Raw genomic sequence first — 17,149 nt, 5'->3', positions numbered from 1 at the left:
TGCTGGGGGTCATGAATGTCCCCATTTTCCAGTCAAGGAGACTGAGTCTCTCTGGAAATCACAGAGAGTGTCTGAGACAATGAACAAGACACAGCACTCAGGGATCCAAGTCCGCACCTTTTCCTTAAAGTCAAAGAGGCAGACTCTCAAGCATGCCTTGTGTGTGTGGTCACGGGAAGTGTGCGTGATACATGTGCCTGTGTGTGGTGTGCATGCCTGTGTGTGCCCACAAGTTTTAGTGGGTGTGTTTAGGTGTGAGTGTGTGGTATGTGCACATGTGTGTGAGAGTACGGGGCTGCACGAAGTCCCTTCTGCATCATTTACTGCACCACGGACACCAAGTGCCCCAGCAAGAGCCAGGCTGCCGTTTGTGCTGCCAACGCCCGGAGTGCAGCCTGCCGTACACGGCCAGCCCTCGGGCTGTGCGGGCAGGACTGAGGAGGCCGAAGGCCTGGCCACCTCCTCACCAGGGCCCTGTAGGGGGGCATCAGCCCCTCTTTTCACCGAGGACTCAGGAAGAGTGTGATGCTAAAGGTCACCCAGCCGGCAAGGCTCTGAAACCCCTTTCCATCCTCCTGGCTGGGAGAACCCCAGTGAGGGCCCAACACTCCCCGCCTCCCTGGGCCCTGCCTTGAGCTCTGTGCCCTGTGGGGCACGGACACCAATGCACAGGGACAGGCATGAGTGAATAGAAGCCCCTCACTGCAGCGGTCCAGGCTGGGGTCCTCAGGTAGGTCTCTGAGCTCAGGACAGACACCCACCCTCTCCCCAGGGGGCCCAGCCCCTACCTGAGCCCTGCGGGGCCGCGCTGGACAGGATCCACTTGACTAGGCAGCACCGCATCAGGGCCTGCCGGGTGAGCCTCGGCCGCTGCCACTTCACACCCTCCTTCTTGCTCAGCGGAGTGCGCCCGGGCTCCCCCAGGAGGCTGCCGTCGGACACCTTCATCACCTCCTGCAACAGGAACAGGCAGAGAGACCGTGAGCCCTGGCTCACCAAGGGCACCTGCAGATCGTCCCCTCCAGATCCTCCTCCTCGAGGAGGTCCTTCACTCCACACAGGCCCTTACCTTCCGGGGGCGTATGAGAGGAGCCCCCTGGCCCACTGGACGATTCCCGGGGCACCACTGCCCCCGGCATGGGTCACCTCCTGCCCCATCTCTCAACCCTCCCCCTCTCTCTCCAAGAAGCCTCTGTCCCTGCATGGCGAGGCCACCTTGCAAGCACAGTGTCTGCTGGTGATCCAAGCTGGAGGAGTGGGCTGAGAAGGATGTTCAAGGCCACTGTGGGGCTGGGCACCCTCTGCTCGCAGGCACGCTCCCTGCCAGCCTCGCTAGGCTGCTCTGTGAACACACACTCCCTCCACACAAGCCCTGCTCATGCTTTATGATCCAGCTAACAGGGATTCCCCAGATGGTCCAGTGGTCAAGAATCTGCCTTACAACTCAGGGGACATGGGTTGAGTCCCTGGTGGGGAAACTAAGAACCCACGTTCTGCAGGGCAACTAAGCCCTCGGGCAGCAACTACTGAAGCCCGTCCGTGCCCTGGAGCGTGTCCTCTGCAACAAGAAGCCACCACAATGAGAACCCTACACGATGAGAGCACCACAGTTAGCGAGTATTCCCCACGTGCCACAACTAGAGAAAGCCCGCACGTAGCAATGAAGAGCTTGTGCAGCCCCCAATAATCATAAATAGATTAAATAAAAATGTGAATGTGTTAGTCGCTCATTCGTGTACTCTTTTCGACCCCATGGACTGCAGTCCACCAGGCTCCTCTGTCCATGAGATTCTCCAGACAAGCATACTGGAGTGGAGAGCCATTCCCTGCTCCAGGGGATCTTCCCCATACAGAGATTGAACCCAGGTCTCCTGCATCGCAGGCAGATTCTTTACAGACTGATCCACTAGGAAAGCCCAAGATAAAAATAAGTAAAACTTAAAAAAAAAGATCCAACCAGAAAGCCATCTCCTGCATGAAGCACCCTGGCCTCTAAAGCTGCGGGCGTTGGGACTGCCCTTGCATCTGCATCTCCACCACAGCATGGACTGTGCAGTGGTGACTTGCTGGAGGAACTCCCAGCTGAGGGCAGTGTCTGTGGGCTTCTCCACTGGACACCTGCTCTGGCACATGATGGGGCCCTTGGAAGGAGGGAGGTGAGGGTCCAGACTGGCTTATCAACCTCCCCAGGACCCCGACACAAGTCTGGATGTCAGTCAGAGATCCCAGTCCAAATCCCTCACTGACTAAGCCCGGAGAGGAGGGTAGATCCACACAGGGCCACACAGCAAAGTCAGGCCTCCTTGCTTCACTCCAGAGCCCTCAATATTTTTTGCGTTCATGCTCAGTTGCTCCGTCGTGTCCATCTCTTTACGACACAAAAGACTGTAGCCCGCCAGTCTCCTCTGTCCATGGGACTCTCCAGGCAAGCATACTGGAGTGGGTTGCCGTTTCCTGCTCCAGGGGATCTTTCTGACCCAGGGATCAAACCTGGGTCTCCTGCATTGGCAGGCAGATTCTTTACCACTGAGCTACCTGGGAAGCCCCTGATGATGATGATTATTATTATTATTACCTTGAGGCAAATAGAGGCTGCAGAAGGGCCTGACGACTTCCCCAGGAGGGGGCACGTGGATGGAACCCACTACTCTACACTGTGTAACCATCTGCAGAAACAACTCAGACAATTGGCGGATGGAGTCTTGGAGCAGGGAGCTGTGGGTGAGTTGTTAAGATGCTGGGCTGTGAGCTCCACTGAGTGTGGGTCGGGAAAGGACAGCCAGCGGGCACAGTGGACCCCGGAGCTGCAAGACTTGTTTTCCTGCATTGATAAGTGGAGCACTCTCACCTGGCCTGCCCTCCCGTAGCCCGTCATTGGCCCAGCATCCTCAGTGCCCAGGCAGGCAGCAGGGTGGCCCCTCTGGGCATCTGCTGAGTCTGACTCGTTGCCTTTGCGTCATGCCCCCTGCTCAGGATGGCTGTGCCCCAGTTGTGCCTGTTGGGTCACGGCCCCAGGTCGCCCCCAGGTTCACTGTACCCAGTACCCGCGACCTGAGTTCCTCCTCCAGCGGGAGGAAGCAGCGCCCCCACGTGGGCCCTGGTTCTGAGTGGGTGGGCGGACTGGCCAGGATGATGGTGATGATATCCTTCCAGGGTCATGGGGTTTCACTACATTTACACGTGCTCAGTCACTCCAGTCGTGTCCATCTCTTTGCAACCCCAAGGACTGTAGCCTGCCGGGTTCCTCTGTCCATGGGACTCCCCAGGCAAGAATACTGTAGTGGGTTGCCATTTCCTCCTCCAGGGGATCTTCCAGACCCAGCGATCCCACCCATGTCTCCTGTGACTCCCACATCGCAGGCAGACATTTATATGGTCCTGAAAAGTATATGAGTGTCTGAAACACATCACAAACAGATGTACATTTGGGCAAGTTCTGCAGACGCAGAGACTCCAGCACGGCCCCTGAGATGGGTGGGTTCTCGGGTACAAGGACCAGAAAAATGCACCCAGGTGGATGGTAACTGGAGAGGAATCAATGGTGGGGGACCCAGGCCATTCGCAGCCTCCCCGGGACAGACAGAGCCAGGCTTGGAAGACAGACCAGAGCAAAGAGCAGGCTGACGGACAGCCAGACCTCAGTCACGGACACCCAGGGGCCAGGACAAGGATGTCTGCTGCTGCTGGCACTTCCATCCAGGGACACTGGGCCTGGGGCCCCCCGCTGGTGCCACCACTCTGTGGGAGTCTTGGTTGAGTCACTGGCTCCTGGTTCAAGGTCAAGAGCAGAGGAGTCAGACTGTCCCAGCCCACGTCATGTGTCTCCTCTCTGGCTGCAAGGAGAGCTGCGAAAGCAAGCTTCTGGCCTTTTGGGTTCTTGCCTGTCCTCTGGGTGGCTTTCCTAAACTTGAGGAATAAGAAAAACCCTACAAACGTCCCTGAAACTGTGGAGTCTGAGCAAACACTCAGGTGAGGAGAGGCTGGTGCGCTGCCTCCTGCGGGCTCTCGTTGGCTGGGGGAGCCCTCCAGGAGCTGAGCTGACTCATGGCCCCACCAGGGTGGTCTGTATTTGGGGCTGGGCGGTGGGCCTCCTGGTTAGCTTTCGATGAAGCAGCTGTCTAGACCCGGCAACACCCAACCGCTTATCCTGACTTTCGCGATCTATCCAGCCAGGTCCCAGCTGCCCGTCCCCCCCGTGGCTATTGCCCCCACAGGCCGCCCCTCCAACACACACACTCAGCAGCCCCTCCACGCTCTTCCCATCTCCCAGGCTTAGCCTGGCCTGCTGTCGGGGGTGGTCAGTGGTGTGCAGAGCTACAGCCGGACTGGGCTCACCATCCCAACAGGGCAGAAAGGGGGTTTGGTGGGGGTGGCCAGAGGCCCCAGGTGCCAGGGATGCTGAGGGAGGCGCCCTACACACTAACACACACATACACACACACACTCGTGCACAGGCCCTGCTCAGGCTGACAGAGACCTTCTCCATTATTAATGATCTTATTCGGGAGAGAAAAGGCCTCAATGAATCAGGTCTTTATTTCAGCCCAGGAGGCAGATGGGGGACGATGGGCAGCTGGCCCTTCATGATTTCATGAATTCTTTGCTGAACGCTCTGTACGTGGGCTGAGTGGAGAAAGTCAGAGGGGAAACCCAAGAGGGGCTCAGAGCCTGGGCAGGAGCTGTTTGTCGGTGCCCTCGCCTCAGGACAGCACTGGGTGGCTGGCACGGGTGGCCCTCACGGAGCCCGGGGCTAGTCCTGGGGACTCTGTCTTGCAGTCAGGCCTGGGCTGATGTGCTGAGATCCTGAGCAGGTGACCTGGGGTTCTGTCCTACCGAGATGGGGGCCGTGCTGGGAGGGCCCACAGGGCAGGGCCGAGAACCCCACTCCTGCACTTCTGGGCCTTAAGGGCACCTCATTGTTATGACAAGTATAGGAGGTTGGCAGCACCTGCCCATTTTAAAGATGAGCAAACAAAGTCTCCCAGGTGGCTTCCCAGGTGGCTCAGTGGGTAAAGAATCCGCCTGCAATGCAGGAGACACAGGTTGGATCTCTGGGTCAGGAAGATCCCCTAGAGGATCCCCTATAGGCAACCCACTCCAGTATTCTTGCCTGGAGAATCCCATGGACAGAGGAGCCTGGCAGGCTACAGACCCTAGGCTTGTAAAGACAGGACTGCGCGACTAAGCACAGAAGCACAAACTAAGCCTCAGATGCCTGGGGGCACGCCAGGGCCACACTGTACTCGTGGTCTCCTGGTTCCAGCTTTCAGGGGGTCTCAGCCATGGGTGGTGCTGCGCAGCTTTCTGAGGCCTTGGAAGTGGGGGACGCCTAAGCACCCCTCCCCCCTGCACACTTGCACACTCCCCCTCCCCCTGCATACTCCCCCCTCCCCCTGCACACTCCCCTCCCCCTGCACACCCCTCCCCCTCCCCTGCACAATTCCCTCCCCCTGAACACTCCCCCTCCTGTACACTTCTCCACACCTCTACCTGCATTTCCTCCCCCATCACCTGCACAATTCCTCCCCCCTCCCCCTGCACACTGCCCTCCCCAACTTGCACACTCCCTTCTCCCCTGCACATTCCCCCCTCCCCCTGCACATTCCCCTCCCCAACCTGTACACTCCCCTCTCCCCTGCACACTCCCCCTCCCCCTGTACACTTCTCTGCACCTTTCCCTGCAATCCCTCCCCCCTCACTTGCACACTCCTCCTGGACATTCAAGATGGACTGCTTCTCCCTGTCAGGCCTCACTCAGATCAGGTGCTGGGAGACCCCCACCTCCTCACCCACACCAGTACCTGCTGTGATCCCCAGCACAGCTGGCTGTTGAACTAACCCTGTTTATTTGTTTACCTGGGTGCATTTCTGTCTCTTTCTCCTGGAATGTTGGCTCCTAGAGCCGGCCCTGGCCTCCTGTGTGAACTGCTCTTCCCCATCACAGAGCCTGACACCCAAAAGACCCTCACTTCCAAAACCCAGCAGTAAAAGAACAAAGCCTCTAGCTGGCAGATGGGCAGAAGACTAGCACAGACATGTCACCAAGGAAGACAGACAGGTGGCACGAAGCCCATGAAAAGATGCTCCACATCATGAGCCGCCAGGGAGAAGCAAACAAAACCATAAGGAGATATCATACTATCGGATCGGCCACAATTTCAAAAGGTCACAAAGGATATAATTCTATTTATGTAACACTTCAAAGTGGCAACAATTCAGAAATGGAACAGGCTAGTGGGACAGGGTTAAGGACGGGGGAAAGGTGGGAGACGGGAGGTGGGTGTGGCTATGAAAGGTCAACACGACGCCTTGAGGTGATGGGACTGTCACGTGTGTTGACTGCAGGGATGGAAACACGAACACACACATACGATACTGCGTGTTTGTGTGTTTAAGTGTGGAGGACTAAACATACACGAGTGCGTGTAAAACTGGGTGACGGGTCCTCGGGATCTGTTTCAGTTCTTTTTTAAATATTTATTTATTTGGCTATGGCAGGTCTTGGTTTCAGGAACACAGGATCTTTTTGATTTGCTGCAGCATGGGGGCTCTAGTTCCCTGAGCAGAGGCCAGTCCCAGGCCCCCTGCATTGGGAGCTCGGAGTCTTAGCCACTGGACCACCAGGAAATCCCCTCTGTTTTATTCCTTACAACTGCAAGTGAGTCTCCAATGGTCTCAATGAAGTTTCCATTAAAAAAAAAACAAAACTTTCATACATACAAAAAAAGAGAATATTTTAAAAATACACACACACACACAAAACCCTCAATAAATATCCTAAAATGCCTGACTGAAAGCCCCCTGAAGCTCTCGCCATAATTTGCTGAGGCTTTCTCCCCTCCTGCTCTTATCTGATGGATTTTAACAAGGATGGAACCATCCTTTCATCCTCCATGGCCCTCAGGGGGGGAATGGCCAGAGCTGGGTGGCGGAGACCAGTGAAGCCAGAAGATCTGGGTCGTGAGGTCACACAGCGTCCCCAGCAGTGAGCATTCTGAGCCAGGTCCCAGAAGTGGCCCTAGGCTGGCCCAAGACCTGCAGCCTCCTCCGAGGCTGACAAGGTACCTTCAGGGTAAGCGCTGAGACATTTCCGGCCACTCAGCCCACACTTGCAGCTCCTGCCCTCCAGGGGAGTCCAGGGGCAGGTGTCAGCTTCCCTTCTTCCAAGTCCCAGGTCTAGGAGGAGTTGGGGGAGCAGGGGGTGTACAGAAAGGGGAGACTGGGGAGGCCTCTGCTTTCCAGCAGGCACTGTGTTGGGTGCTTGGAGAGGTGCCATGTTTAACGCCCACATCCCTCTTTCAGGGTTCCTTAGGCCCTCCGGCAAATCACCCAGCTGGAGCACAAATCCTGAAATAGGTCTTTCTGATACCCTCTCACCAAGATTGCCATGTTCCCATCTGGTGTGTTCTCTGTTGCCCAAGGCCAACAAGGAGCCAGCCCCACTCCTTCACATCCAGGTGTGTTCACTGCGGGGCTTTGGCTGGAGGTCATTGGCTCCAGGGCATTTCCCAGGTGGCTCAGGGGCAAAGAATCTGCCTCCAATGCAGGAGACAGGGGTTCAATCCCTGGGTTGGGAAGATCCCCTGGGGGAGGCCATGGTAACCCACTCTAGAATTCTTGCCTGGAGAATCCCATGGACAGAGGAGACTGGCGGGCTACAGTCCATGGGGTCACAAAGAGTCAGACACGACTGAAGGGACTTGGCGCACACACGCATTGGCTCCAGGAAGGGAACGCCTGGGAGGACCTCCTGTCTGGGAGAGGGGATGACTTAGACCAGCGGTCCCCAGCCCCTCTGGCACCAGGGACGGGTCTCGTGGAAGACAATTCTTCCGTGGACTGGAGGGGGATGGTTTGAGGATGACTCAAGAGCATCACATTTACTGTGCACTCTCTTTCTATTGTTATGATGTCAGCTCCACCTCAAATCATCAGGTATTAGATCCCAGAAGCTGGGGACTCTGGCTGAGACTCTGGGTGCCCGAAGCATCCCTCTAGCTTCAGCTCAGAGCCTCAGCAGGCAAGAGTGGGAGGGAGGAGGGTCGGGGGGGGTGCCGCTAGAACTCAGTGCTCTTGTTTGTTTTGGGGGCGTTGTTATGGTTACCTCTTCACCTGCTACCAGCTCTCCTTTTACAAGAATGATCTACTGATTCCCTTTTAACTGAATTTATGGAAATTTAAAACATGAGTTAATTTAAAGAAAAATAAACTATAGCACAGGTTGCAGCAGGCAAGATAAAATAGGTGAAGGAATACAAACAGCTAGAAAACTTGCAGTCTGAGGGCTCCCTCGCTCAGCTCAGCTCAGAGAACTGAGTCCTCTGGGACTGGGCGTCCCACGCCTCAGCCACGCGCTGAACGTGGCTACTGAATGTTTGAAATGAGACTAGTCCAAATGAAGACGTGCCGTTAATGCAAATACACACTGGATTTCAAATTCTTCTTAGTAGGATAATAGCTTATTAACAATTTTTATATTGAGCACACACTGAAATAATATTTACATTGGATTAAATAGAATATATTATTTAAAATTTTTCTTTTTTAATTTACTTTCTTTAATGTGTCTGCCTGACCATTTAAAGTGACACTTGTGCCTTGCAATACACTTCTTTTAAAAAAATAATATTTATTTTTGGCTGTGTTGGGCCTCAGTTGTGTCATGAGACCTCCATTGCAGCACGCGGGCTTCTGTCTGGTTGAGGTGCACAGGCTCAGCTGCCCCGTGGCTTACGGGACCTTAGTGCCCCGACTAGGGGTCAAACTCGAGTCCCCTGCACTGGCAGGTGCATCCTTAGCCACTGGACCACGAGGGAAGTGCCATGAAATTCATGTCTACTGGCGGACACCTTCTAGACCTTCCAGCTGTGGGGCTGCGGGCAGCTTGCTGCTACCAGGGCACACCTGACCCCCAGCTCCTCTCTCCCACCCAAGTCCAGACGAGGGCCCGTCAGAGTTGCTTCAGAAAGGTGGTCTGGTGGAGCGTGGAGGGCAACTGGGGCACAATGAGGCCACAGGCCAGCTTGGGATCTGCCCAGGTTGAGGGGAAAATGGTAGAGCATGGAGCCAGATGCCCACAGTGGGACAGGTGGGGGCATATTAGTGTGGTGGGTATTTAGGTTCTGCCATAGATGTGGGCAGCAACAGAAGGGTCAAGGTGACTCCTCAGTAACTTTGACATCAACACCATGGAGATGGTACAGGAAGAATACCCCCCATGCCTTCCAGCTCCCCGCAAAGGCAGTCCAGACGCTCCATAAGAACACTCCATTCTCAATCACCATCTGAGAGTTTTCACCATGCCACAGAAAGAGGCCAGAGCATTTTAAACAAACCACTGGGACCGCAACTGGGACATTCTACCTTGTGGCTCCACAGGCCCCCAAAAAGGCCAGCAGCCCAGCGGGCACTGCCCCATGCCCAGTGGGCACAGCTCCATCCTGTGGAGGCCCGTCTGGTCAGGCCGTTAGGGACACACCTTTGAGCAACTGGCTCAGTCTTTGGGGTTCTTGTCACCTGGGCTCCAGAAAACCCCCAAAGAGCATCTCAGAGAAGGCTTGGCAGAGGTGACCTGTGGGCACATAGGTGGCAGCCTTTGGGGTGAAAACATCCAGGCTCCTTTCCCTAGAGGTAAAGTGATTGAGTTCATGCATATGCAGAAGGCACGGCTAGCTTCTCCCAAATGTTTACAGGCGTTTGTGCATGAGAAACAGCACGAACAACTTCCTAAGGGCCGCCAGGACCCACTGGCCTCTAATTCAGAAGACACACCTAGCTGGGGGGGGACGGAAGACTTTCGGGGGGCGGGGGAGGGAAGATTTCCAGCAGAATGATATTTCAGTCAAGTATGGTGGGAAGAGGTCTGTGGTCAACCAGACAGGGACTTGAAACCTGGGCCCTTTTCTCCTGGCTGGGAGACCTTGGATGAAGTTCTTGACCACTCTGAGACCCACTGTGTGTGTGTGTGTGTGTGTGTGTGTTCAGTCGCTTCAGTCATGTCCGACTCTTTGTGACTCTATGGACGTAGCCCACTGGGCTCCTCTGTCCATGGGATTTTCCCATGCAATGATACTTGTGTGCGTTGCCATTGCCTCCTTGAAAAGATCTTCCCAATCCAGGGATCGAACCCATGTTAACTGTGTCTCCTGCATTGCAGGCGGATTCTTTCCACTGAGCCATGGGGGAAGACCCAAGCCTCAGTTTGCTTATCTATAAAGTGGGTATAATTCACAGGACTATGGGGGAGGTTAAATAAGGTGACGCGCCCCACCCCCAGCAGGAGTGATCAGCACTATTCTTCACCCTCCTGGTGCTGTGTGAGGGTCTGGCTGCCCCATGCAAGGGGCAGGGCCCAGCCCATGGCCCAGTGACATCAGCAGGGCCACCCAACTCACTCTGCTCAGCTGGCTGCACATCAGAATCACTTGGGAAGTCTCCCCACCTCTGCCTTCCCCGGGGGCTGCATTATTGATTCAGTGGGGCCTGCACCACTCTATTTTTATAAAGCTCGACAGTCAATCTGAAAGTGCAGCCAAGGTTTTTAGAGTGCTTATTCCACCAGATAGGAAATTCTGGGCCTTATCTGTGGGAAGAAGGGGTCTCGCATTCACACTCTCCCTTTCTCCCAGCGGGGGTTGGGAGGGGGGCTGTCCCGAACCCAGAGCCTGGACTGGCAGGGACGTGCAGGCTCCAGGTGTGGGGCTGCCTGGCCCCCTGACCCTGTCCATGGGGACTGCTGCAGGCAGGCTCGTGAGCGCCCACTCGTCTTCGCTCGCTCTATTTCCATCACTGGGGACAGATGGCAGGAAGTGGCAGTGGGCGTCGAGTCATGCAGGCCCTGAGGATTTGGGATGGGAAGGCTTCGCAGGAGGAGCGGGGAGCGCTTGGTTTTCCTCCCACCCCTGGGCATCAATAGATGCCAGCCAGGCAGCCTGCCTCCCGGATGGGAGGGGAGGTGAGACTGTCGTGAGCCCCTGCAGAACTCACACGTGCACACAGGCACGCATACACACGCACACACACATGCCTGGGTGCTGCTCCCCTCAGAACACTGGCACCGAGGCAGGGGCCGCTGGGGTGTCGCTGCCCTGCTTCTGGTGCTGCCACATCCGCCAGCCCACCATCTCCTCACCTGCCCGTTGCTGCCCAGGCAATGAAGGCTTCTCACCAACCCGGGGGTGGACTTGAGCCGCTCACGGATCGCACTATCCCGTTGGGGTGCCCTTCACAGGCTCGACTCAGTAACCCCAAAACGACAACACTGATACTCGCGCTATTTACAGAGCTCTCTCTATGCACGGGTGTGGGGCGCGGGCTTGGTGGAGGATCTTATTTACCAAGGAGGAAAACGAGGAGCCGGTGGAACAGAGAAGCTAACCAACTTGTCTGAGGACACACAGCTAAGGCATGAGGGGCCTGCAACTGAGCCCAGAGGCACAGCCGTGTTACTTCCGCAGCTACGTTCGGGCTTGGCTGGCCCTTCAATTCCAAATGCTGGGGGTGGGCTCTGTGACGGGCCAGGGGGCATACACGTATGTAGGGGCAGGGTGATCTGCACTATGGCCCCCCAGCCCCCACGGCTCAGCACAGGGCCCAACCTCAGGTGAGGGCCCGGCAGAGGCGATGAGCATATCTGCGGCCCAGGGAGGGGATGGACGCTGCCCACGCTTACAGTGTCACTTGGGCAGAGCTGGGGTGAGTACTTGGCGCTCTGGAGTCACTGCCCAGAGGGCCCATCTTGAGACAAGATCTTTTTTTAATAGCTGCACAGCGTGGCATGTGGACTCTTAGTTCCCTTACCAAGGATAGAACCCATGTGTGCAAAGTGGCTTCAGTCCTGTCTGACTCTTTGTGACGCTGTGGACTGTAGCCCACCAGGCTCCTCTGTCCATGGGATTCTCCAGGCAAGAATACTGGAGTGGGTTGTCATGCCCTCCTCCAGGGGATCTTCCAGACCCAGGGATTGAACCCACGTCTCTTGCATCTCCTGATCAGGGATCGAACCTGAGCCCCCTGCAATGGAAGTTCAGAGTCTTAACCACTGGACCACCAGCGAAGTGCTGAGAGAGAATCTTAACACAAGGCCAGGGTGGACTGGGCACAGGGCACAGCAGCAGCAGCAGGTCTCGGATTTATCCCTTGCCTGCCTCGAAAGGCATGTGCTGGGGGGCCAGGAGGGCAGGGGGCGGCCAAAGAGGTAGAGGTGAGGCCGGGAAAGACCAGCATTGCTCTGCCTGGCTGAGCCTGGCGCGGGTGTGGGCCGCCTGCTGGAGGGGAGTGCTGGGCAGAGACCTCAGGCAACAGATCAGAGTCGGGCCAGCTGGGGAGCTGGGACAGGCCCTTTCAGCCGTCCTTCTCAGGTCAGCTCAGCTAACCCCACACCCACCCCTCGCTCCGGTGCCTGCGGGTCCCCTTGGCTTGTCCCCATCACGTGGATGCTCTGTGACGCTCCGGGATGTGGGCTGATCACAGCTGACAGATGCACCTGCCTGTTCCAGAGAAACATCAGTCAGCTGGAGCTGCGGGAGGGGCCGCACAGTGACTCGCTCCACACTGCACCCTCCTTCGGGCTCTGTCTCCTTCCGGCCGGGGCTGCAGGACCAGCAAAGGGAGGCGCGCCAAGTGCTTTCCCTTCTCTTTTCTTTGCCTTGGAAACCAGGGTCTCCCCTCTTCCTCACAGAGGCCACATTCAGGGCTGTGCAGATGCTCCTGGGAGGGGGATGGGGTGGGAGAGCAGATGGCCCCCCAGCCACAGCTGGCAAAGCAGCTCCCATGCTTGCCGCAGATTTGGATAAGAAAAGGGCCCCTAGTGTCAAAACATTGGGGCCCTATCCTTTGGACCCCCCAGAAAAGGGGATGTGGCTGGCTCAAGGTCACACAAATAATCCGGGAGGCATGGTTGGGGTGGGGTCTGACCCGACTGTACTCACTAAAGTATTCGGAGGGTGCAATAGGCCACAACTCCATGGGACCAGCCCCCAACTGGAGTGGGGCATCTCCTATAACCAGCTGCCTGGTTATAGGCACACTCCTCTCTCCCTGTAGCCTTCTCCCATGACATCCCCATCCATCCCCACCCACAAGCCATAGGGAACTGAGCTTTGGAGTAAGACAGAGCAGGGTTCAAATTCCCACTGTAACACTTTGTAGCTTGCAATCTAGGGTGGGCCTTAGTTTCCTCATCTGTAAAGTGGGTACAATACCAAGCACTACCTGGGGGCCCGCGTGGGGGTCCAGAGAGATAATCCAGGTGCAGAGCCTGTTGGAAAGACCCTGGAGGGAGAAGCGGCCACTTCAGGGCTCTGCCCTTCGGCCCTGGCCTTGTCCCAGAGAACAGCCAGGACCACTTTACTTGCCGTTCAATTCAGGAATGTGATTACTATACTTGGAAATAAGGGAAACAATTAGGGACCGCCTCCCACAAACTCCCTGCAAGAAGGCAGGAACCTGGGCAGGTAGAGGGTCCCAGTGGACATGCCGGGCCATGAAGACAGCTCTCCCTGAAGACCCAGGAGCAGAGCAAGGGTTCTGCTTGCTCCTTTTTCCTAAGATCTCAGGGAGTTCAAGTCCCGGCCCTGTGCTGGGCGAGCTGCACACCCACCCCTGCCACCCTCAACCCCAAGCCTCATGTCTACAGAAGGGGAAGTGGCAGGGCCCACCCTCCCAGGACTTTGTGAGGACCCACAGATGACAGTGACAGGCGCTGAGGACGGATGGGTCAGGCCACCTCCCAGCCTGCGCTCCGAACTGTCGCCCCTATTGCCACTACCCGTGGTGGCGGTTTAGTCGCTAAGTCGTGTCTGATTCTTGTGACCCCACAAGAATGTAGGGGTATGTAGCCCCTCAGACTCCTCGTCCATGGGATTCTCCAGGCAAGAATTGTCATTTTCCTTCTCCAGGGAATCTTCCTGACCCAGGGATCACACACGCGTCTCCTGCATTACAAGCAGATTCTTTACCACTGAGAGGAAGCTGATTTTTCATAATCTCCCTGCTGACCTTGGTGACAGGTGATCACTGTCCCTGCCTGGCCCACAGCTGGAGGTGTGGGGCCCGCTCCAGTCTCCAGCCAGGTCAGCTGTAGGAAGAGCATTGGCAGGCATGGTGGACCCACTGGGGCCTGGCTGTGAGAGAGGGCAGGGGCCAGTGTGGGGTCACGATAACCAAGGGAAGGGCCAGATGCACGTGGAGGACGAGAGCCACTCACCACACTCATCTGGCAGGGACAGGGCGTGACCTCCTGGCAGGTAGGAGCCAGTGGGGGAAAGGCAAGAGAAGGGGGATTGTCGGGTGGCTGGTGGACACAGCAGGCTGAATGCACACCTGCACGCAGCCTGACTCAGTTGAGAGCCCCACCTCTGCAGGTTCGGCAACCTGGCCAACCTCGGGCACAGCCACGGGGTGTGGCTGTGCGTTGCAGGCTCAGACTGATGCCCAAGGATGCACATGACCTGTGATGGCTGAGGCACATGTACGGTGAGCACTCAGTGTGTGAGCCTGTGACAAGGCCCTATGTTTCTCTACTCCTGCCCTGTCTGCCTGGAGGTGGTGGGGAGAAAAACACCTTTTCAACACGCCCTGCCGGCGTGCTCGAAGGGTCTCACGTCAGCACCTCTGCCGATCCTCCTGACACCACTGAGAGATGGAGCAGACAGTGCGGGGGGCGGGGGGTGGCCTGGGGTCAGGGGCAGGGTGGCCTGGAGCCAGCAGCCACAAGCACACTCTGGACTGCTTGTCCTCACGAGTGACAGAGAGGTAGGAATCCATCTCGGGGGGAAGGGCATGGAGCTGGGGGGGAGACTGGCACACACCAACCCAATATCCACTCTTCCTTACTCACAAAGCCCTGATTTTATTAGAGGGTTGTTGTTTTTTTTGGCCCTTCCTTTTTTCTACTTCCTGCAGCCTGTGTGTGTTGGCTGGAACTCCAGCAGCCATTTTGGACGTGAAGGTAACCTCTCGAATGGAAGCCAGTGAGACAGATGGAGCCTGAGTCCTTGCTGAGACAGATGGCCCTTAGTCCCTGTGGATCATAGGGTGCCAGCCCTCTATTGCCTCCCTCTGGACTCTGTGTGAGAAATGAAAGCAAATGTGTTCAAACCACTGTTATTCGGGTTGTTCTGTTACAAGCAGCCAAATCTAATCCTGGTGTTTCTTCTTCCATCCAAAGCAAGACTGTCCCAGACGTGTGGGGAGGTGGCAAAGCATCAGCAGATTTTCTGAGTGTTCACTGTCTTCTGGGAGGGGGGAGCTTGTTTTCCTTTTCCTCATTATTCTGCATTAATTATTCTTCATCCTTCCCAACTCCTTGACACCATCTCTTGAACTCTACTCCAGGCATTTCCCTTGCTTTCTCTCTCTCTCCAGCCTCCCAGCAGCCCCATAGCGGGAACTAACCACATGTGTCCTTGTCAGGGGTCCTCTAGCCCTTCAGGAAGTGGATATTCATTAATTACCTGGATAATTAAATGATGCACTCATTGCCCAGCCTTCAAAGGTGAGACACCCCCTCCCAGCATCCAGCCTTTCCCCAGCACTAATGAGTCGGAGGCTTGGGGTCAGCACTCTGGCACTTGCCCCAGGGACTTAACTGAACCACATGGCTGACCCCAAGCTACTCCTCTGTCCAGCTTCTGTTCCACAAACACCTAAAGCCTTTGCCGTCTGAAGGGGGCCCCAGGAGTCTAGCCTCCCAGGCAGGACACCCCAACACTTACTTTTTCCATAGCGACCCTAAGGGGGACAGCAGGGAATGGGGTCAAACAAAGAGGCACAGCAAGGCTCCCTGGTCCAGGGTAAACCCCCGAAGCCCCCAGGCCCCAGCCCTGGGCGAGCGCCCAGCCCCGCCAGAGCCTACCTTCGCCCGCTGCATCCTGGACAACCGAGAAAACTGTTGCCGGCTTTCCCTCCGCGCAGCCGGCCGAGCGGGCAGCTGCCTCATGCTTGCCGGGGCCCAGACGCAATTGTTGCTGGCGGCTCCCGCCCGCCCCCTGCCCACCCTCCCCGCCAGCGCTGCCACCCTAGGCTCCGCCCCTTCTGCTGTGTCAATCCGTGCTCAGCCGCCCTCCTCGTGCACCTCTCTCCTTCGCGCTCTCTCTCATCTTTCCCGTCCCTCTCACGGTCTCCCTGCCCCACTCTCTCTGTGTAACCTGCTCTCCCTCTGGGTCGCCCCTGTCACCCGGGGTCTCTGTCTTTGCCCACTTCCATCCCATCTGTCTCTTTCTCTAACACACTCTCTGCTCCCTAACCTTGGAAGGGGGAAGCTTGGGGGTTGTGGAGAGAGCCCCGCGTTCCTGCCGGAGAGGGAAGGACAGCAGGGCAGCACGGAGAGCCTCCCAGAGCATTTTCCGGAACAGGCCAGCTCCTTCCCTCCTGGCTGCGCCCTCCCTCATGCTACCAGCCCTTATGGACAACGGGTGGAGTGACCCCAACCCCTGCCTATGACCTTGGGCCTTTACAGTCAAGCTGGGCTTTGGAGAGGGGTCTCTCTGGTCTCCCTCCAGCAGCCCTGAAGGTGACTTCTGGGCACCGGCATCCGGAGCATGCTCCTAGTGATGACATAGCTCTGGGTGCTGGGCCCTCAAGGGCCCCAGCGATGGGGAGACACCACCCAGAGATGGTGACGGCTGCCAAGGCCGCATCATGCAGGTCACAGGCCAGGGGCCTTCAACCTGCTTCACCTGTGCCCCCCTCACCTGTCTCCTTTCACCCCACGTGGGGACTTGCCATGGGGGGAGCTCTCCCCAAACTTGAACTCCTTATACTCTCCAGGGAGCCCAGCATCTCTCCCTGCTGTCTGTGTCTGAGGTTGGGACCACATCAGGGCAGCTGAGGGACCTGGCCAGACTTTCCCGGGGCAGACGTGGAGGAAAGGGGTGAGGGTCCCTGGACATCCTGGGGAGGGAGTCTCCTTCCCGCCCCTCAGGAGGGCAGTCTCCCGGCATTTGCTCAGCCCCCAGGGAAAGCACCCAGGAGCCAGGTGCCCAAAACCTCAGCCAAGTTTCCCCTTTCTGCACCCCAGGAAGGAGCCAGCCTGTGCCACTGGTTCCCATGGAAACAGAGCCCTGAGCCACCCCCTCCTCTGCGTGCACTTGCACACCCTTCTCCATTTGTGTGTGTTTGCGCCAGCCAATCAGCTCCAACTTTCAGG

At 56.9% G+C, this 17,149-nt stretch overlaps 1 protein-coding gene across 1 annotated transcript in view; it reads right to left on the bottom strand.

Annotated features, from left to right (window-relative positions):
• Positions 1-2,505, bottom strand: part of KCNIP3 (potassium voltage-gated channel interacting protein 3) — a 78,055-nt gene extending 75,550 nt beyond the window's left edge. Inside the window, exons 1-2 of the mRNA XM_055539055.1 lie at positions 2,491-2,505; positions 789-954 (exon numbers count right to left, since the gene is read on the bottom strand). Of these exons, the coding sequence (XP_055395030.1) occupies positions 789-954; positions 2,491-2,505 (181 nt within the window). The remainder of the gene's footprint in view (positions 1-788; positions 955-2,490) is intronic.
• Positions 2,506-17,149: the final 14,644 nt, after the last annotated feature.

Source organism: Bubalus kerabau, chromosome 11, assembly GCF_029407905.1.
Source record: "Bubalus kerabau isolate K-KA32 ecotype Philippines breed swamp buffalo chromosome 11, PCC_UOA_SB_1v2, whole genome shotgun sequence".
Classification (NCBI taxonomy): Eukaryota; Metazoa; Chordata; class Mammalia; order Artiodactyla; family Bovidae; genus Bubalus; species Bubalus kerabau.
This window is presented reverse-complemented; position numbering and strand designations above follow the sequence as displayed.